Source organism: Otolemur garnettii, unplaced genomic scaffold, assembly GCF_000181295.1.
Source record: "Otolemur garnettii isolate 467f Iridium unplaced genomic scaffold, OtoGar3 scaffold00166, whole genome shotgun sequence".
NCBI classification, from domain to species: domain Eukaryota; kingdom Metazoa; phylum Chordata; class Mammalia; order Primates; family Galagidae; genus Otolemur; species Otolemur garnettii.
Genome location: NW_003852561.1, coordinates 3,383,256 through 3,400,803, shown reverse-complemented (window position 1 = coordinate 3,400,803; position 17,548 = coordinate 3,383,256). Strand labels below are relative to the sequence as shown.

Below are 17,548 nucleotides of genomic sequence, written 5' to 3'. Positions count from 1 at the left end.
AAAAAAAAAAAAAGAAAAAAACTGAAAGCCAGTGTTACTGAGCTCCTGAGTGAGCCCACCTCTGTGATGGAGTTGCTTCCCTGCTTATAGAGAGGGTCAGAGGTGCTACCCAAGGAAAGAGACCATGGGGAGACCCCTTTAGGTCACTTGTCTGAGGAAGCTTAAGGCTCAGGATATAGATCTGTGTCAACTTGATTGCCACCACAGGAGAGTGTTTAGCCCCTCCCTGAGTCTGTCATTCCACTTCACAATTCTTCCTAACAAACTGTGCGTGTGCACACCGTGTACACATCTCCAGTGGTGCACTTAGCCATCACTGGCTGTTCCTAGGTACAAGATACAGATATGTCTCAGGCTTGTTTATTCCATACCACAGCCCTGGGCTTCAAGAAAGGTCTTGGAACCTTACTCAGTAGAAATCTGTCCTGCCATTGGCTGCCTGCCACTCTACCCTGCCACCCTCCTTATTTGCCTGAGTCTGTGTCTTCACTGCTCACACGCCCACCCACACCTCTGCAGTGACCTCTATGGGGACAATAGCAGTACTTCCCCCAAGATTGGAAACCTCTGTCACCAGCCCACTTCCTCCTGGGGGCCATGACTGTAGCCAGGCCAGCTGGTAGGTTCGAAGTGAGAACACAGTGACTCTAGTTCATTTCTAGCATTTGTCCACCCCCTTGAGTGAGAGGACCTTACTCCTGGGGCCACATGGATGGCCTCCTGCCTCTCTGCCAAGTTGGCTCCCAAGACATCTATTTGAGTCCACAGAGCAGAGATCCTCAACTTTGAAACTCTGATGAAGGTTATGGAGCCCACCCAGACATGGAGCCAGCCACATGCACACACTGTGTGCTATTTCAGAGGGAGTTCCAGATCCCAAGGCAGAAACCCATTTGCTAGCCAGACTTGGCAAGGTGTTATTTCTTGGCACCTGAGGATGGCCGGTCAGCTGTGCTGGGCATGCTGCCCCAGTGTTTGGATGGCCCTGACCAGGGAAAGCTGAGCCTGCCAACCAAGGGGGTTCCTAAAAGGCCACAGCTGCCTGAGCCCAGTGGTGCAGTAGTACCCAGAAGCGGCGAGGCCTGAGGTTCAGGCAGATAGGCATTTGGAAAGAGCCCAGAAACTTCTGCAGGTGCTGGTTTAGGGAATTTGCCAGGTGTTAGTCAAGGGACGCTAGTCTGGAGAAACCCAGCCCTCTGCTGAGGTGCCGACCTTGCCAACTGCCCAGATTATTGGGAACTGGTCAACTGGTGCCACGTTTTGACTTTCTTTCTCCTATCAAATCATGCTGGAGGCAAAAAGGTATTTATGTTCTGACAGTTCCTTAGCACCTTGGAGGAATGCACAGCCCCCTGTACCTATGACCTGCCTGGCCGATCCTTAGGAAAAAACAGTGTTAGTTTTGATCCCAGAGAACCTTAGACTCAGGCCCATTTTGCTAGGTCCCCAGGATGGGCCTTGGAGAGGTGGGAAGTGGCCGTAGAAGCTGTTCATAGACTAATTCTGTAGAGGGGCTGGAAGAGACCTAGGAGCCCTGCAGAAATTTCCCTGGCCCCATTTAGACCGTGGGAGCAGAATGATCTCTATCCTGGACAGCACCCCTTCCCATCAGATGCCTGAATGCCTTGTCTGTGCTCCACGAGGCCGCCTCCTTGGAGCACCCCCCCTCAGGCTTGTGTGGCAAAGGGTGCCAGACAAAGAGGGCACCAGGCTGATAGGAATCAAGAGTCTTTCTAATCCTGAGTCTACTAGTTTAACTTGCTGTGTGACCTTGTATAAATCTCTTCACCTCTCTGATTCGCTGGCATCAGCACAATGAAGGAGCTAAGCAGGATGATCTCTTAGAATCCAGTTCATATGATGATCTTGGCCATGTCTCAAGATTCTTAGTCCTAAGCTGGAAACTCTCTGGGAGAGTCTGGATAGGAGAGGTCACAGGGCTGCCCCTGGGCCAATGCCAGCCATTCAGTGAACACGGGAGAAGGGAGGTGAGCAGGAGTGTAGGGCTCTTCGGCCCTTGTCCTGAAGGAACCCTGGTAGGAAGGCATTTACTCTTTCCACCCCCCACGTCCCAGGTTATTCATTTGGTCATGAATGCTGATGGGGCACCTTCCACGTCCTGGGCACACAGGTGCTTGGGGTCCAGAGGTGCTAAGTCAGACTAGAGCCTATCTATAGGAGGAGCTCAATCAATAAACAGGGTCGTTTCAGGTTGGACAAATGCTGTGAAGAAAGTGAACTGGGTAATGAATTAGAGGGCAAGGAGAGGCCATGCTTTGAGGAGGTCAGTTTTGAACTATGATTTAAATGATAAGAAGAGTTCTTCCATGGAAGATCTGGGGACAGTGCATTCCAGGCAAAGGAACCAACCAGGTAAAAATCCTGAGGCAGATATGTTCAGGGGCAGACAGAGGCCTCGCGGAGAGTATGGGGTACTCGCTGGTTGATGGGGCAGCAGCCAGATCATGTAGGGCCTTGCAGGTCAGAACAGAGTTGGGCCTTTAATCCAAATACAGTGGGAAGCTGCTGGAGGGTTTAGACATGGCTTTTGTGATGATGATATGTTTCAAGTACATGCTGAGTACCACACAGTATTCTTAGCCTTTGACGTAAGTTAGGTGATGACCTACACGGTAAGTACTATTATTACCCACACTGCTTTGTATATGAGGAAACTGAGGCTGAGAAAATGACCCAGATAAGGTTACACAAATGACTCAGTAAAGGAGCCAGCACCCAGACCCTGGCAGCTCAGCCAGAATAGAAGCTCTTACCACTGCACACCAGCTTTATATGGCCTCCAAGGAGGAGGTCCTGAGCCCATGGAGCCCTGTGGCTGTTTTTCAGTTGTCCAGTTGCCTGGTTGGTCCTGGAGTCTACTGGGGTTAGGTCTGCATGCCCTGGAGGGGGGCTTCTAGAGCCTTGCTGTGTGGCTCCTAGCCTGCCATGCTGTACGTGGAAACAGGCACAATGGTTACTCTCAATGGTAAACGTGAGACTTGGCATGGAAGGAAGGCTGGTGGGGAGCGGCCACTTGGAGCCAGCACAGGCAGCAGGATTGCTACTGCTGTCATTTCCACTGGCCAAGGCCCCGTGCCCAGAAAGTGTTCCTGGCCTGGACAGGGAGGATAAAGTCAATTTAGAAAGGGACTTTCAGAATTTTCACCATACCACTGCGAGTCCACAGGGAGCCCTCTGACAGGCCCTTGGTCTTCCCATAGCTGCCAGCTTGAAACTTCCTGGTCAAGACCCCAGAAAGCCTCTCGCCTGGAACTTCGACCTCTAAGGGGGCCCTGCCCTTTGGGGACAGGGCTGCTGAGGGCTGTCTCTGTGTTGCTTGGGCCCTGCCCCGTTCCTTTTCTCAAGAGTGACCCACTGCCCTGCCCTTCCTATGCAGTGCCCCCTGTTTCCTGTGGCTGTGAGTTTGTAGCCTGGTTCTTAGCTGAGATCTTCCAGGCTGCCTGTGGCAGGGAAGGCAGTGTGGGCCTGCTCGGGGAGGTGTGCCTGGCCTTGGGCGCCTCAGAGGCAGCCCAGGTTTGAGTTTCATCTCCTCCTCAAGGTCAGCCATGCTCAGCCTCAGGACTAAACATGTAGTGGGTGCAGGGCAGCAGAGCCACCAGAATGGGAGTGCTGGGGAGGGCCGGTTGTAGTGGGCGCTAAGAGGCTAACCTGGCTTCAATAAAGCCTCACTCAAAGCTGCTGAACCCTTTCCATATGTGAGCCTCAAGGACTTCAGAGCTCTCAGGAGGAGGAGAGGAGGCAGGCTACTGCAGAGTGGCCTTACCCCGTGGGCGCCTTGTGATACAGTCAGCCTGAGAGGCTAAGGCTGATGTGGGTGCAGGTGGGCAAACCTAAGCTACAGGATACCATAAGGGGTGCTTGGCCCCTATAGTGTGAGGGCTACAGGCCGGGAGGGGCAGAGCAAGCTCGGCCTCACAGTGCAGGTGCCGGGCCACCAGGAGCAGCAGGAGAGTTTACTGGGCCTGATCCTGGTCTCTCCTGCCCTATTCTGAGCTGGAAGCCAAGCCATGGGCCCTACAACCCCTCCCTCTCCACCCTGCCTCTCTCTGAGTCTCAGCAGCCACGTTGACGGAATCCTCAGTACCCTCCCTGAAGGAGGAAAGGCAGGCTCTTGGCAGCTCCCTTTTGCCCACTGCCAGCCCTACAGGCATCTCAAGCCTGCGGTCTGTCCCAATGACAGGCTGGCTTCCATGTCCTAAGGGGACCCAGCCCTGAGCATTGGCTGCACTTGGGATAGGCAGAGGAAAGCCTGCCTAGGACTGCCACCGTGGCCACGGGCCTGGGAGCCACAGGAAACGGACTCCCCCCATTAGACACACTTCGTGGCTTAGAGCCTGGTCTGAGTGGCCTCTCTGAAACACACCCCAATAGCTCTCCCTTCTGTGTAATGCCCTGGCCAAGGGGACCTCATTGAAGTCTTTCTTGAGTCCTTTTCTAATGTTCGTATCCTACCTCTTAGGGTGACTGAATTTACTGTCCTTGTGGTCAAGAAGCAACTCTGGGGTTTGAGGGAAGTCTGCCCACTTCCAGGACAGGGCAGGGGTGAAGTCCTCTGGCTCAGAGGGCCAAGGGTAGAGCAGAGCCAAGAGTGAAGGAAAGGCTGGGTGGAGGCAGGCTGGGGGCAGGCTGGGGGCAGGGTGTAATGGAGGAAGTTGGGGTTGTGGGAAAGGGGGTAGAGCCTGTGGCCCCTGGTGATTCTGTCTGCAGGCCACCCATCATCCAGCCAGCTCCTGTGTGACATCCCAGGGTAATGCTGTAAAGGCTGCTCCATGCCTCTACTTCCTCTCCAATGAGTGGCCAATTTTGACCTTAAGCCCCTGCAACCCATAGATGGGGCCATAACTGGCCCCTTATTGTGGATGGCAGGACCCCATGTAAGGGCACTTGGGAAGGGGAGGTAGCAGCAATCATTCCAGAAGACTTCAGTGTGGTACAGTGGAAAGAGTGTGGATCAATAGTCAAGGGTCCTTTTTAGGGAGCAGGAATGGAGACTCTGCTCCACACTCAAGCACTGGGGCTGGCCATGAATGGGCAGAGGAATGGAGAAGTGATAGGGTCACCTGTGGCAGTCTAGGTAGAACACAGAGAAGGAAGAAGGGCTTAGACCTCCCAGAGATTAAAGAATCCCAGGACACTCGGCCCTGGTGGATGCACCAGTGTGCATAGAGTGCCCTCCCTTGCCCTGGAAACCTCAAATCCTCTCACCCATGCAAGGTGGCTAGGTGCTGCTGATCCTAAACAGGAGGCCACTTTAGTCCAGAAAGGGGAGCGGCCTCCTCTAGCCACCTACAGAGGCTCAGGTTTTTGTTGCAGGGGACATAGTGCTCTCCTGGACATCAGCCCCAAACATCAGTCTCTTTTGGAAGAGGTATGAGTGTGCAGCCTTGATTTGACCATGGCTAAAGGCAAAGACAAAAAGAAAATAGTTGAGCTGCTTTTCATGACTGTGTGTGGCCCAGTCACTCATAAACTTCTAGATGTTTTGTGAACTGTTTCTGTCTCCTGCCTGTGCCCCACCTTGGTAGAATCCCATTGCTTGTGTGTGGGAAAGAGGCGCCCTTGGTGGGTTTCCCCAGCAAGGCTCTTTGCAAGGCCCCGTCTCCCTCCTTCAGGTGATCTGATGTCCACCAGGTACCTGCTGCCCTGGGACCCAGGGATGGCACCTGTCTGCTGCGACTAGAGGGTGAGCCAGTCAGGTGTCCCTGTCCAGTGACATGCCAGGGGGCTGGCTCCTTTACCCAGCACTAATCTAATCAGGAAATAGCAGCGTCCACATTTCCCAGGAGTTATAAATAGTACAGCAATTCGGGCAGCATCATTTCTCTGGAAAAATGGGCCCTGTCCCTCTCTACTCCCCACCCTTGCTTCTCTATATTTAAATGATATCCTGAAATAGCCTTGGTTTCTGGAGGCTGCTGGCCTCCTGGGAGACAAAGCATTGTTGTCAGGGTGCCGAGGGCCTAGGCAGGCTTCCCTGAGCAGACACTAGGAAGATGGCAGGAGTGGCAAAGGTGGCACCTTACCCAGGGCTGGCCTCTGAAGGCTGGAGCATGTGAAACAACAGCCCCAGGTGGGTACCTGGTAGGCTATGGAGGGTGGGATCTTGGTTCCAGCAAGAAGGCAGAGGGGAACTGCAGAGTCTTGTGGCCTGGGGGCATCTGGAAGAGGTGGGGCTAGAAAAGGGCTTCTAGGAAAATGTAGGGGCCTACCAGGCAGTGGGACAGAAGCCATAGGGAGGTGGGGGATGGATTGCATAGGAGGTGACCTGCCAGCCCCCAGATCTGCCCCTAGTGTGAAACCCCAGGCCAGATGTCACCTTTCTGAGTAAAGGCGAAGCCAGGGAGACTTGATTTTGAACCCCAGCTCTCACTGCCCAGATGTATGGCCCTGGGCAAGTTCCTGATTCTCTTTAACCCTTAGCATCTACAGAGACTTAAATTGCACAGGTTTGTTGAGATGATTAACTGAAATGCTTTGTGTAAAGGGTTTGTATAGTGTCAGACTTACCGGAAGTGCTCGAAATATATCAGTGGCTGTCACTGTTTTCCATAACAACCCTGTGAGGTAGATGTGGAGACCCCAATGAGGAAATCAAGGTTCAAGGAGGTTACACAGTTGAATGAAAAACCCAGATCAGCCTAACTTGCCCTACTTGGGCTACATACAGATGCCACTCCAGGACTCAGGGAGGGACCATTGGCTTAGTCCGTAGCAGTTGCCAGGAGGTGCCAGGTCATGGGAAGATGGGGCAGAGGAATCTGACTGGATGCCATGGAATTGGTGTGAGGCTTACGCTAATGCCTAGAGAGGTCCTCCTTAAAAAAAGGGTGGTATTGAAGCGTTACAGTGTCCCCCATAAATATGTACAATTACAATGTGTCAATTAAAATTTAAGGGCAGGGCACAGTAGTGCAAGCCCATGATCTTAGCTACCCAGGAGGCAAAGGTGGGGAAGAGCCATTTGAGCCTAGGAGTTTAAAATCAGCCTGGGCAACATAGTAAGACTATCTCTACAAAAATAAATAAATAAAAATAATTTTTAAAATTTTTTGAAGGTGGCATGATGACTCCAGAATATTTCTCCCAAGGATAGCATCTGCCTCAGTCTCCAAAAAGCATTTGAGATCATTCTACACTGTGGGGTCACTGCTGAGGCACAGAGCTGGTGACAGACCCAGGCCTATGTCTGTGAGCCAGCAGTCTAGATGAGATGCAGGGGGCAGCCTATACTACAGGTCCAGGAAGGTTTGAAACAAGAAGAAGTTTGGAGAGGAGGGAGGTTTCAAGAAAGTGAGGCAAAAGTTGGGGCTTGCTTTGGGACCCAGTAGGACCCGGCCTCACGCCTTCTGGAACAAGGAGGACTGGCAGCAGCTTCCCTTGTGTTTGAGGAGGTCCTGGGGGGCAATGGTACCCCCAGGGGTGCTTGGTTCTCTCCACACTATTTCCTGTTTCTTGTCCTCAATTTCATTCCTCCTCTTGGCAGGGAACTGGCTGCTGAAGACTAAGTCTGGATCACTGCCAGCCCAAGTGCAGGGCCCAAAGTGAGCCAAATACAGCCCAGACCCTGTCAGAGGCTTGAGGGCCACTTGTCCCCAGGCAGAGATAGAAGGTGTGGGAAGGACTTATCTGGAGGTGCAGGAAGCCACTGGCCCACCCTGGACTTACCCAGATCCAGTTTCCCTTTTGTGGTGGTGGTGGCCTGTTATAGCAGTGGTGTTCAAAACACGACACACACACACCCCTGGGGGAGCACAGAGGCTTTCCAAAGGTTACATGGGCTGAGAGAGTTTCAAGAGAATCAGGTGCCATTGCCAAAAAGCCATCTGTCCAAGAACTGGCATCTCACTGCCGGCCTCTCCCTCTGCAGATAAAAGACCTGAGACTCACTGTGGGGGCTTGGCCCAGGGTGCCCAGAACTCCTGGGTCATGAACAGAGGGGCTTTTAGAAATGTCATTGTAGGGGTTGAGAAAGTAAAGTTCTCCAATGGCTAGTTACAAAGCCTTTCAAAAGTTAAGCGCTATCCGATTCTTTGCCTTCCACAAAACTGATGGAGGACTTAATTGTCAGCTAAGAGATCATTTAAAATATATTTTGATAATAAGTATATGTGCAACTTAAAGCAAGTAACAGGGAAAGAAGTTAAAGAACCACATAACATTGCTATAATAAAATCTTTTCAGCTTCATCTATTTATTTACGTGAACAAAATGTTTCATCATCCACATATTTCAAAACAAACCCTCCCTACAGAAAATGTGAACAGAATTGGTGCTGGGTACAACTGTAGTCATAAAGAGCTGTAATGGTGGCTCAGCGCCTATAGCTCAACTGGCTAAGGCGCCAGCCACGTACACCTAAGGTGGCGGGTTCGAATCCCCAGCCCGGACCCGCCAAACAACCATGACGGCTGCAACCAAAAAATAGCCGGGCGTTGTGGCGGGCGCCTGTGGTCCCAGCTACTTGGGAGGCAGAGGCAGGAGACTCGCTTGAGCCCAGGAGTTGGAGGTTGCTGTGAGCTGTAATGCCACGGCACTCTGCCTAGGGGGACAGCTTGAGGCTCTGTCTCAAAAAAAAAAAAAAAAAAAAAAAGAGCTGTAATGGTCATTGAAACTAAGAAGTGGGGAGAGTGGGAGGGGGTGAAGGATAAAAATCCACCTATTAAGTACAATGTATACTATCCTTGTGATGGATACACTGAAAGCCCTGACTTCAGCATGATAAAATTCATCCAAATAACAAAAAAACACTTGTATGTCCTATATTTTTTGAAAAAAAAAATTGGTGGCTGGGTGCAGTGGCTCACACATGTAATTCTAGCACTCTGGGAGGCCAAGATGGGGGCAAGAGTGAGGGGGAAGATGGCTTGAGCTGCAGAGTTCAAGATCCCCTACTAAAAAGCTACTCATGAGGCTGAGGCAGGAGGATCACTTGAGCCCAGGAGTTTGAGGTTGCTGTGAGCTATGATACCACCACTGGACTATACCTAGGATAAGAGAAAGAGACTTAAAAAAAAAAAAGTGCTGAACCCCATTTCACTTTATATAAGAATAATATTCGTACAGATAGGTGAACTAAAATGAAATAAGACCTATTCTACCCATCTCATTAAGAAATACAATTCTGGGCAGCGCCTGTGGCTCAGTAAGTGGGGCATCAGCCCCATATACCGAGGGTGGCGGGTTCAAACCCAGCCCCAGCCAAACTGCAACAAAAAATAGCCAGGTGTTGTGGTGGGCGCCTATAGTCCCAGCTACTTGGGAGGCTGAGGCAGGAGAATTGTCTAAGCCCAGGAGTTGGAGGTTGCTGTGAGCTGTGACTCCACAGCACTCTACCAAGGGCAATAAAGTGAGACTCTGTCTCTTAAAAAAAAAAAAAAAAACCAAAAGAGATAAAATTCTACCAAAATGTTATTTTGCTACTCAATGTTTATTAAAATTTGTAAGCTTGCTTTTGATTGTGTGCTGCTATTCATGGTAATAACTAATCCAGGGTATGTTTTAAATATTCAGAGCCTGTGGTCTCAGGAATTTTTTTTTTTTTTTTTTTTTTTAGACAGAGTCTCACTATATCTCCCCCAGTAGAGTGTGGTGGCGTCACAGCTCACAGCAACCTCCAGCTCTCGGGCTTAAGTGATTCTCTTGTCTCAGCCTCCCAAATAGCTGGGACTACAGACACTCACCACAATGCCCGGCTATTTTTTGGTTGCAGTTGTCATTGTTTGGTAGGCCTGGGCTGGGTCTGAACCCGCCAGCTCCAGTGTATGTGGCTGGAGCCCTAGCCGCTGAGCTACAGGGGCCGAGCCAGGAAATTTTTCTTTTCTATTTATTTATTTATTTATTCATTTTAGACAGAGCCTCAAGCTGTCACCCTGGGTAGAGTGCTATGGCATCACAGCTCACAGCAACCTCCAATTCCTGGGCTTAAGTGATTCTCTTGCCTCAGCCTCCTAAGTAGCTGGGACTACAGGCTCCCACCACAACACCTGGCTGTTTTTTGGTTGTAGTTGTGATTGTTGTTTGGCAGGCTCAGGCTGGATTTGAACCTGCCAGCTCTGGTGTATGTGGCTTGCACTTTAGCTGCTTGAGCTACAGGCACTGAGCCTCTTTTCAGTTTATACAGATGTTTTGGGGGAAGAAAAATAAAATAGGGTGATGAGTAAAAGCCTTGAAAATATAAAAATAAAAACTAGGACAGAATTTTTTTAGGAGAAATGGAATAGAAAGGAGAGAAAAAAACAACAGTGTCTCTGCAGAGGAATGAAGAGCTTGTTCATGTATTTTTTAAATGGATGATTGCAGGTATTAAATCACTATGGTATTTAGATTCCACTGAATATGGTGATGTAACAGTTTTATTTTAAAAAGGCAATATTTACATTATTCTGGAAATCATATTTCATCCCAACTATTTCAACTTGTCATGGAGATGTTCAGATGTTGCCTTAAAAATGTGTCAGAGAGTACATAGTTTTTCAGGATTAGTTTGCGGGTCCATAAGCGAAATTGAAGGCCTCTGAGTTAGAGGAACAGAGTCTGGAACATCCCACACGGGAGATGCCTCTGATTCTTCTCTGTGGATGCACCTCCCTGGCACTTTAGCCTATATCTGACAGAGACTTACCCTGTGGAGTATTTGCTTATTTGGGAGCCAACTGCTTGACCCAGGTTATCTCCTTGAATCTTCATAACACCCCAGTGAGGCAGGATCTGTTACTGGCTGCAGTGTGCAGATGAGAGAACTGAGGCTTAGTGAGGCTGAAAGTTGCCCAAAGTCCCACTCCTGGAAGGGGTGGAGCCAGGATTCAAACCCAGGCAGCCTGACCCCTGGGCTCTTAACCTGACATTGCACTGCTTGTTGTTCAAAACCTCCACTGGCATGGGCCAGGTCCCCTCCTGACAACTCAAATTTGGCTGGAAGAATGTAGAACAAGTTGATTACTTTTTGTGAATCTCCACTTCTGTCTGCATCTATGAAATGGGGTAATAATGCCCATCTCACAGAGTGGTGGGCAGAAGCACATAACAGAGTGAGTCCTACCTGTTTTAGAGGGGAGTCCTTGGTGGGGAGGCTCTTGGGACTAGGGCCACCCTGAAGGATTGATTTCCAGATCAGCATTAGGGCCCACCCCTCCGCCCCTTGCTTCACTGACCTTCCTATTCAGCTGGCTGTGAGCAGTTGCTCAGCAAGGGAGAGCTCTCACTCATATTTCCTCTCTCTTTCTCTGCAGCTGGACCCACAAACTGTAGAAACCAAGAACTGGCACACAGATGTGATCGAGATGAATGGGGTGAGCCAGGAGAGGCGGAGGTGTCTGGCGGTGGGTGGGCAGTCCTGGTCCTGGCTCCTCCCTTCAGTGCTGTGCTGCCTCTTCTCCCCTCTGCCCGTTGCCCACACCTTTCCTGCTACCATCTTGTAGGTGTTTAGGGAGCCCTGGGTGCTCGAGGTAGCCTTGTTTACAGGCCTAGGGAGGGGGGGCTCCTGTGTTTTGGGAACATTCCTTAGGCACTCATGCCCTGGGGTCTTGTGCCTGTCTCACCCAACCCCCACCAGATCAAAGTGGAATTCTCCATGAAATTTACCAGCCGAGATATGAGCCTGAAGAGGACCCCATCCAAAAAGCAGACAGGCGTCTTTGGTGTGAAAATCAGCGTGGTGACTAAGTAGGTGCTGCCTCTGGTGTCCAAGAGATAGCATGAGTGTGCCAGGTCCCTGCTGTCCCATGCCCCCCACCCCTCCTGCCTGTGCCCATGCCAGGTACCAAATCCATCACCCCCAGTTCAAGAGTCACAGCCAGCCAGTTTGGAAGCCACCATGGCCTGCAGAGGTGTATTCTCTGGCTCACACGATGCTTTAGAAATAAATGAGCTGGCATTTAAGCATTGGAAGATTTCATATGAAAATCCCAGTTTGTCTGCTTTGGGAAGATTTATCGACCATGGGCCCATATTTTGGCTCTGCAGCAACAGGCTGGAATCCAGGAAGTAGCTGCCCTACAGGAAAGGGGTGTATCCCCCCCAGTTCACCACCCTTCCTCCATCCCTGTGTCTCAGCACCTGACCCACCTCCTGCGTGGAGGTTATCTGCTGGGCCCCTATAAACATCTGAATCTGAGGGAACATGATTTCCCCAGTCTTCTGGGCTTATCTTCCAAAACATTCTTTTTCTAGTGTCCTTGCTATCCCTTGGCAGGAGGCCTGGGGTAGGCTGGATGTGGTGGGGGTGGCATGGCCTCTCTGAGCCCTCCCCCAAGCCCCAGTCTGAGAAGCTAGAGCTCCCCAAGGCCCAGAAGTGCTGGGGTGGGGGGCACCCCAGGCTAGCTGCCATCAGGATCCTCCTTCACCCTCACCTTATGTCCCTACCCCTAGGCGGGAGCGCTCCAAGGTGCCCTACATCGTCCGGCAGTGTGTGGAAGAGGTGGAGAAGAGGGGTATCGAGGAGGTCGGCATCTACCGGATATCAGGGGTGGCCACAGACATCCAGGCACTGAAGGCCGTCTTTGATGCCAGTGAGTCTGGGAGGCCCAACCTGCAGGTGGGGGTGGGGGTGAGTAGACTCACAGGGCTGGGAAGGGAGTTCAGGGGAACCCGGAGCCCTTTTTCATGGAGAGGCCCACACTAGCCTATGGCAGGGAAGCCTTGGTCTGTGATGCACGTGTGTCTAGTATGGCATGGGACACTCCATTTCTGAGTCCTTGTGGCAAGCATTTTTTTTTTCACTCTCATGTAATCTCCCCGCCCTCTAATCTCTTGTCCAGATAAGGAAACTGAAGAAGCTCAGACAGGTCAAGTCACTTGTCCAGGATTACTCAGCTTTTAGGTTTTGATCCTGGACTTAAACTCAGATATAACTCCAGTTTCTAGGTTCCTGGCTTTCTGGCTGGTTCCTAGGTGCCTATGGGCTGCAGGGGAATAAAAGAGCTGGGTTTGCTGACTCCAGGGCCCCAAATACACTTTGGGACAGTTCTGCCACTGTGTAATGTTCACAGTGGGGAGAGCTGACCTTTCTAGTTTCCTCCTGCTGGTGTGGGTTGTGGCAGCAGCAGCAGCAGACCCAGTAGTCAGCAAGCCTGAACTGGCTAGGCAGTGACGAGTCCCTATGGAACTGAGAGGGGGCCCTGTGAGGGGCCAGGGACAAAGGACAAGACAGGGGCCTGGGAATGTGCTAACACTTTGCTTATCTGTGCAACCTAGAACCTGAGACCATGTCAGAACATGATTTTAGGTGTGAAAAATGTGTAGTGCCTTCCACAGAGGGGCTTAGCAATGAGGAGATTCCAGTGGGGAGGAGGAGGGTGCAGGCCACATGGTTTGGATGTGGCTCCAGAGCCCTGAGTGATGAGTTATGCTCCCCTCCCTAGGAATACAATAGACCAGGTGGATGGTGGGGGCTATCTCAGGATGGCTAGGAAATGGGCAGGGCTGCCCATCTAGCTGAGGGCTGCCACATAACCCCTTACCCCCCACCTGTATAGATAACAAAGACATCCTGTTGATGCTGAGTGACATGGACATCAATGCCATCGCTGGCACCCTCAAGCTCTACTTCCGGGAACTGCCTGAGCCCCTCCTCACAGACCGGCTTTACCCAGCCTTCATGGAGGGCATCGGTGAGGCTCTCGGGGTCCTGAGGGCTGGGCCAGGCTGAGCCAGGGTTCCCTGTGCACCAGAAAGAGAAGATACCTGCTTTCCCTTGCTCATTGACCTTCCCAGTGTTCTGGGGCCTAGAGTACGAGGGTGGCTGGCTGGGACCTCATGCAGAGGCCAGGCCCTCTCTCCCCTGCCCCTCTCTCCTCATGTCCCCATAGACAGTGCCCTGTGTTTCCTACTTGGACACTGGCCTCCTTGTTTGGAGACTTATTCAGGGAAGCAACCTCAAATACTGGCCATGGAAGACTCATTCATGGGTGGGCAGAAGCCAGCATCCCGGAGCCAAGGAGGCAGCTGACTCAAGCCAGAGGGCACTTGAGATAGCTCATGCTGAGCCTTCCAGAAGGACTACTCACTCAGCTACCTCCTATGCTGAGGGACTCAGCCAGCAGGGCTTCAGCCTCCAACTCCTGGGGCCAAATCCAGACCCAAGTACATCCCTCCCGCCTTTTCTTGTCCAGGAACAGAGCAGAGCTTCAGCCCCTGTGGGGAGTGAGGAACCCCACAGAGGGCTGGTCACTTTTAGGCATCAGTGTCAGAGGTGGTTGAAAGAGAGAAAACATTCCCACGCTGGCAGCGTATGTCACCACTGGCTTAAACTGATCCAGGATGAAGAATGGCAGCGGTACCCAAGGTCCATGCAGTCAGAGCAGGCGGGGGTCTGCCCACCTCCAGCCTGCCTTCTGGATGAGTTGCCAGTCATGGCTTCCTGGAAGAGCTAGCTGCCAATAGCCCACCCAGATATGAGGCCCTTCCCTGAACACTAGGCAGCTTCTTGACCATGGGAGCTCTGGCTAGGAGCCCCAGGAGCTTAGCCCTACCTGAGCCCCTTCTCTCCCCACAGCCCTGTCAGACCCTGCTGCCAAGGAAAACTGCATGATGCACCTGCTCCGCTCCCTGCCCGATCCCAACCTCATCACCTTCCTCTTCCTGCTGGAACACTTGAAAAGGTAATGGGCAGGGCATAGCCAAGGGGAGGGCGGGGAAGCAGGGCAGGCCCCAGCTACACACGTTGACCTCAGCCCCTCCTTGTGCTACTGGCCTCTGCTGGGCCATCCACAGCCCTGTGAGAGTTTGCTTTCCAACTTTACACGCACATTCTCCTGAGAAATATTTGGGTCCTAATAGCAACCTCAAATATTAGCCATAGAGTAGCAGGGCTAGAGCCAAGGACTATGGGTGGATTTTATAACCAGTGGGTCTCATCCTATCAGTAGTTTTTTCAATTTAGCCTTTTAAAAATGAAATAGAATAGACAGCACTAGAGTACACAGCAAGCAGTAAGCCTGGGTGCTGTTGTTTTGTTTAATTACATATAGACATGTGCGCTGTGTTACAATAGAAAATGTGTTTGTTAGACCAAGAACAGTGGTTCACGCCTGTAATCCTAGCACTCAGGGAAGCTGAGACAGATGGATTGCTTGAGCTCATGAGTTCGAGACCAGCTTGAGCCAGAGAGAAACCTTGTCTCTAAAAAGATAGCCAGGCATTGTGACAGGTGCCTGTAGTCCCAGCTACTCAGGAGGCTGAGGCAAGAGAATCACTTGAGCCTAAGAGTTAGAGGTTGCAGTGAGCTATGACACTACAGTACTCTACTGAGGGTGACAAAGTGAGACTCTGTCTCAAAAAGAAAAGACAAGAAAAGAAAATGTGTTTGTTACTGTAGGTCAGGGTCCAAAAAGTTTGCAACCAGGCCAGGTATGGTGGCTCATGCCTATAATCCTAGCACTCTGGGAGGCCCAGGCGGGTGGACTGCCTGAGCTCAGGAGTTGGAGACTAGCCTGAGCAAAAGTGAGATCCCCATCTCTACTATAAATAGAAAAACTGAGGCAAGAAGATTGTTTGAGCCCAAGAGTTGAAGTTTGCTGTAAGCTATGATGTCACAGCACTCTACTCAGGGTGACAGCTTGAGACTCTGTTTCAGAAAAAAAAAGTCTTGGTCTACATTTCATTTAACAGAGGAGGAAACTGAGCCCCCAAGCCCAGCAGGGACTTGCTTGGGTTAGTAGCAGATCCATCCTTAGAACCGACATCTTTCAAATTCTAAACTAAGACCCTCTCTCCAGAGTTTCCTCTCTGCCCCTTCTATAGTCACATCAAACCAAGAACTGCAGAAAGTTGATGTCTATAGCTAAGTTCAGAATTGAAACTAGCCCTGAAGGTGTCCTCATTTACCCACTTTTGAGCCCAGGACTAATCCTAGATGTAAGTGGGGAGAAGTCACTGGCATCCCTTAAATTTACTCTCTAACCCCAGAAGGGGACTGCTCTGTGGACCAGTTCCTCCCTGTCAAACCCCCTCAGGCCCAGGCCCCGCACCCTGCTGCAATCAGCCAGGACAGGCTCTGGCTGGCCTGTGGAGACCTGGATGCGCCTGGGGCTGATGTCTTGTTTTTCCCATTATGAGACATTTTTCCTCTGGTTTGGCCAGGACCAAAGGCCTAACCAATTCCCAAATAGTTTGGCGAGCTTTGTGGGGAGGATGCACAGAGGAGTAGGAAGGGAAAATTCATTAGGTTTTCTACCCTGGGAACCAGGCACAGCCTGTTCCCACATCTGGGCCCCTAGCTGGCATGCGCGTATGTACGTGTGTGTGTGTGTGTGTGTGTGTGAGAGAGAGATGTGGGCTGACCTTCTTGCACAGCTGCCTGTTGGCATCGCAGTGTGTCTGCCTGTTTCCAAAGCAAGCACAACTACGGCTCCTGCCTGGACGGAGGGAATGATGGTATCTTAGGGAGTAGTGGGATGAGGCACTGCATCGGGTGAATGGGTCTCAGCCTCAGAAATACTTCTAAGACTGAGGGAGACCTAGAGCCTCTCTATTGTGTTTGGTGATACTGGGCCTGCCTGGACACCAGCCACAGATAGCAGCTCCTGCTGTGACTCAGGGGAAGTATCTTCAGAGCATCTGGCCTATTATGCAAGAGAAGCAGGGGAAGATCCAAGGGGAGGCAACTCTGGGGTCCCTTGAGGCAGACCCTTCTGGAAAGGCATGGAAGGACAGCCCCTGGGCTCATCTGGGTTGCTCTTTCTTCCTTTCTCCCCTGTCCCACCCACTGTGACTCTTCCTCCAGGTTATAGGCTGCATAGCACAGTTTGACTGGTCATGGGTAAACAGTGGTTGCAAGCATGAGTTCTACAGGGGGCAGCCTGGATTCAAATCTCAGCTCTACCACTGCTAGCTGTGTGACCTTTTTCAAGTTTCTTAACCTCTCTGTACTTTGGTTTAGTTTATTCACTTCTACAGTGAGGATGATGATAATAGTATCAATGTTAAGGACTGTGACAAGTATGAGTTATTATAGGGCAAGTTCTTAGAACAGTCATTCTCTGTAAGGCAAGGGAGTTGGTATTGATATCTGTGGGCCCTCTGACTGTGACAGTTTACCATCAGTTTAGGGGTGGCTCAGAAGCTGGGAATCTGCTTTAACAATACATTGGGACACATCTGGGGCTTGTCCCCTTCCCACCAGGCAATCCCTTAGGAGAGGGAAACTAAGTGAGTACTTCCCAGGAGTTTCTATGGCTTAGCCAAAGGTCCTGAACTCTTGAGTGGCTGCTGAGGAATGATTTCCTTCTCCTCCTCTTCTCCCTTTCAGGGTTGCTGAGAAGGAGCCCATCAACAAAATGTCACTTCATAACCTGGCTACCGTGTTTGGCCCCACGTTACTGAGACCCTCAGAAGTGGAAAGCAAAGCACACCTCACATCAGCTGCAGACATCTGGTCCCATGATGTCATGGCACAGGTACCACAGCACTGCCCAGGCCTGTGGTGAGACAAGCAAGTCCCCACTCCTCTCCCCTCAAGGGAAGCTGGATTGATGGGATCTAGGGTGTCACTGGAGAAGCAGAGCTATGAACAGTCCTGCCCCTCTCAGGA

General features: G+C 51.2%; 1 protein-coding gene across 5 annotated transcripts in view; it reads left to right on the top strand.

Annotated features, from left to right (window-relative positions):
* ABR (active BCR-related) overlaps nt 1-17,548 on the top strand; it is a 196,007-nt gene that overhangs the window by 175,083 nt on the left and 3,376 nt on the right. For all 5 annotated transcript variants that reach the window (XM_023519258.1, XM_012811589.2, XM_012811585.2 and 2 more), the window contains 6 exons: nt 11,250-11,309; nt 11,573-11,682; nt 12,388-12,527; nt 13,494-13,628; nt 14,513-14,618; nt 17,267-17,414. In XM_023519258.1, coding sequence (XP_023375026.1) covers nt 11,250-11,309; nt 11,573-11,682; nt 12,388-12,527; nt 13,494-13,628; nt 14,513-14,618; nt 17,267-17,414 — 699 coding nt within the window. The remainder of the gene's footprint in view (nt 1-11,249; nt 11,310-11,572; nt 11,683-12,387; nt 12,528-13,493; nt 13,629-14,512; nt 14,619-17,266; nt 17,415-17,548) is intronic.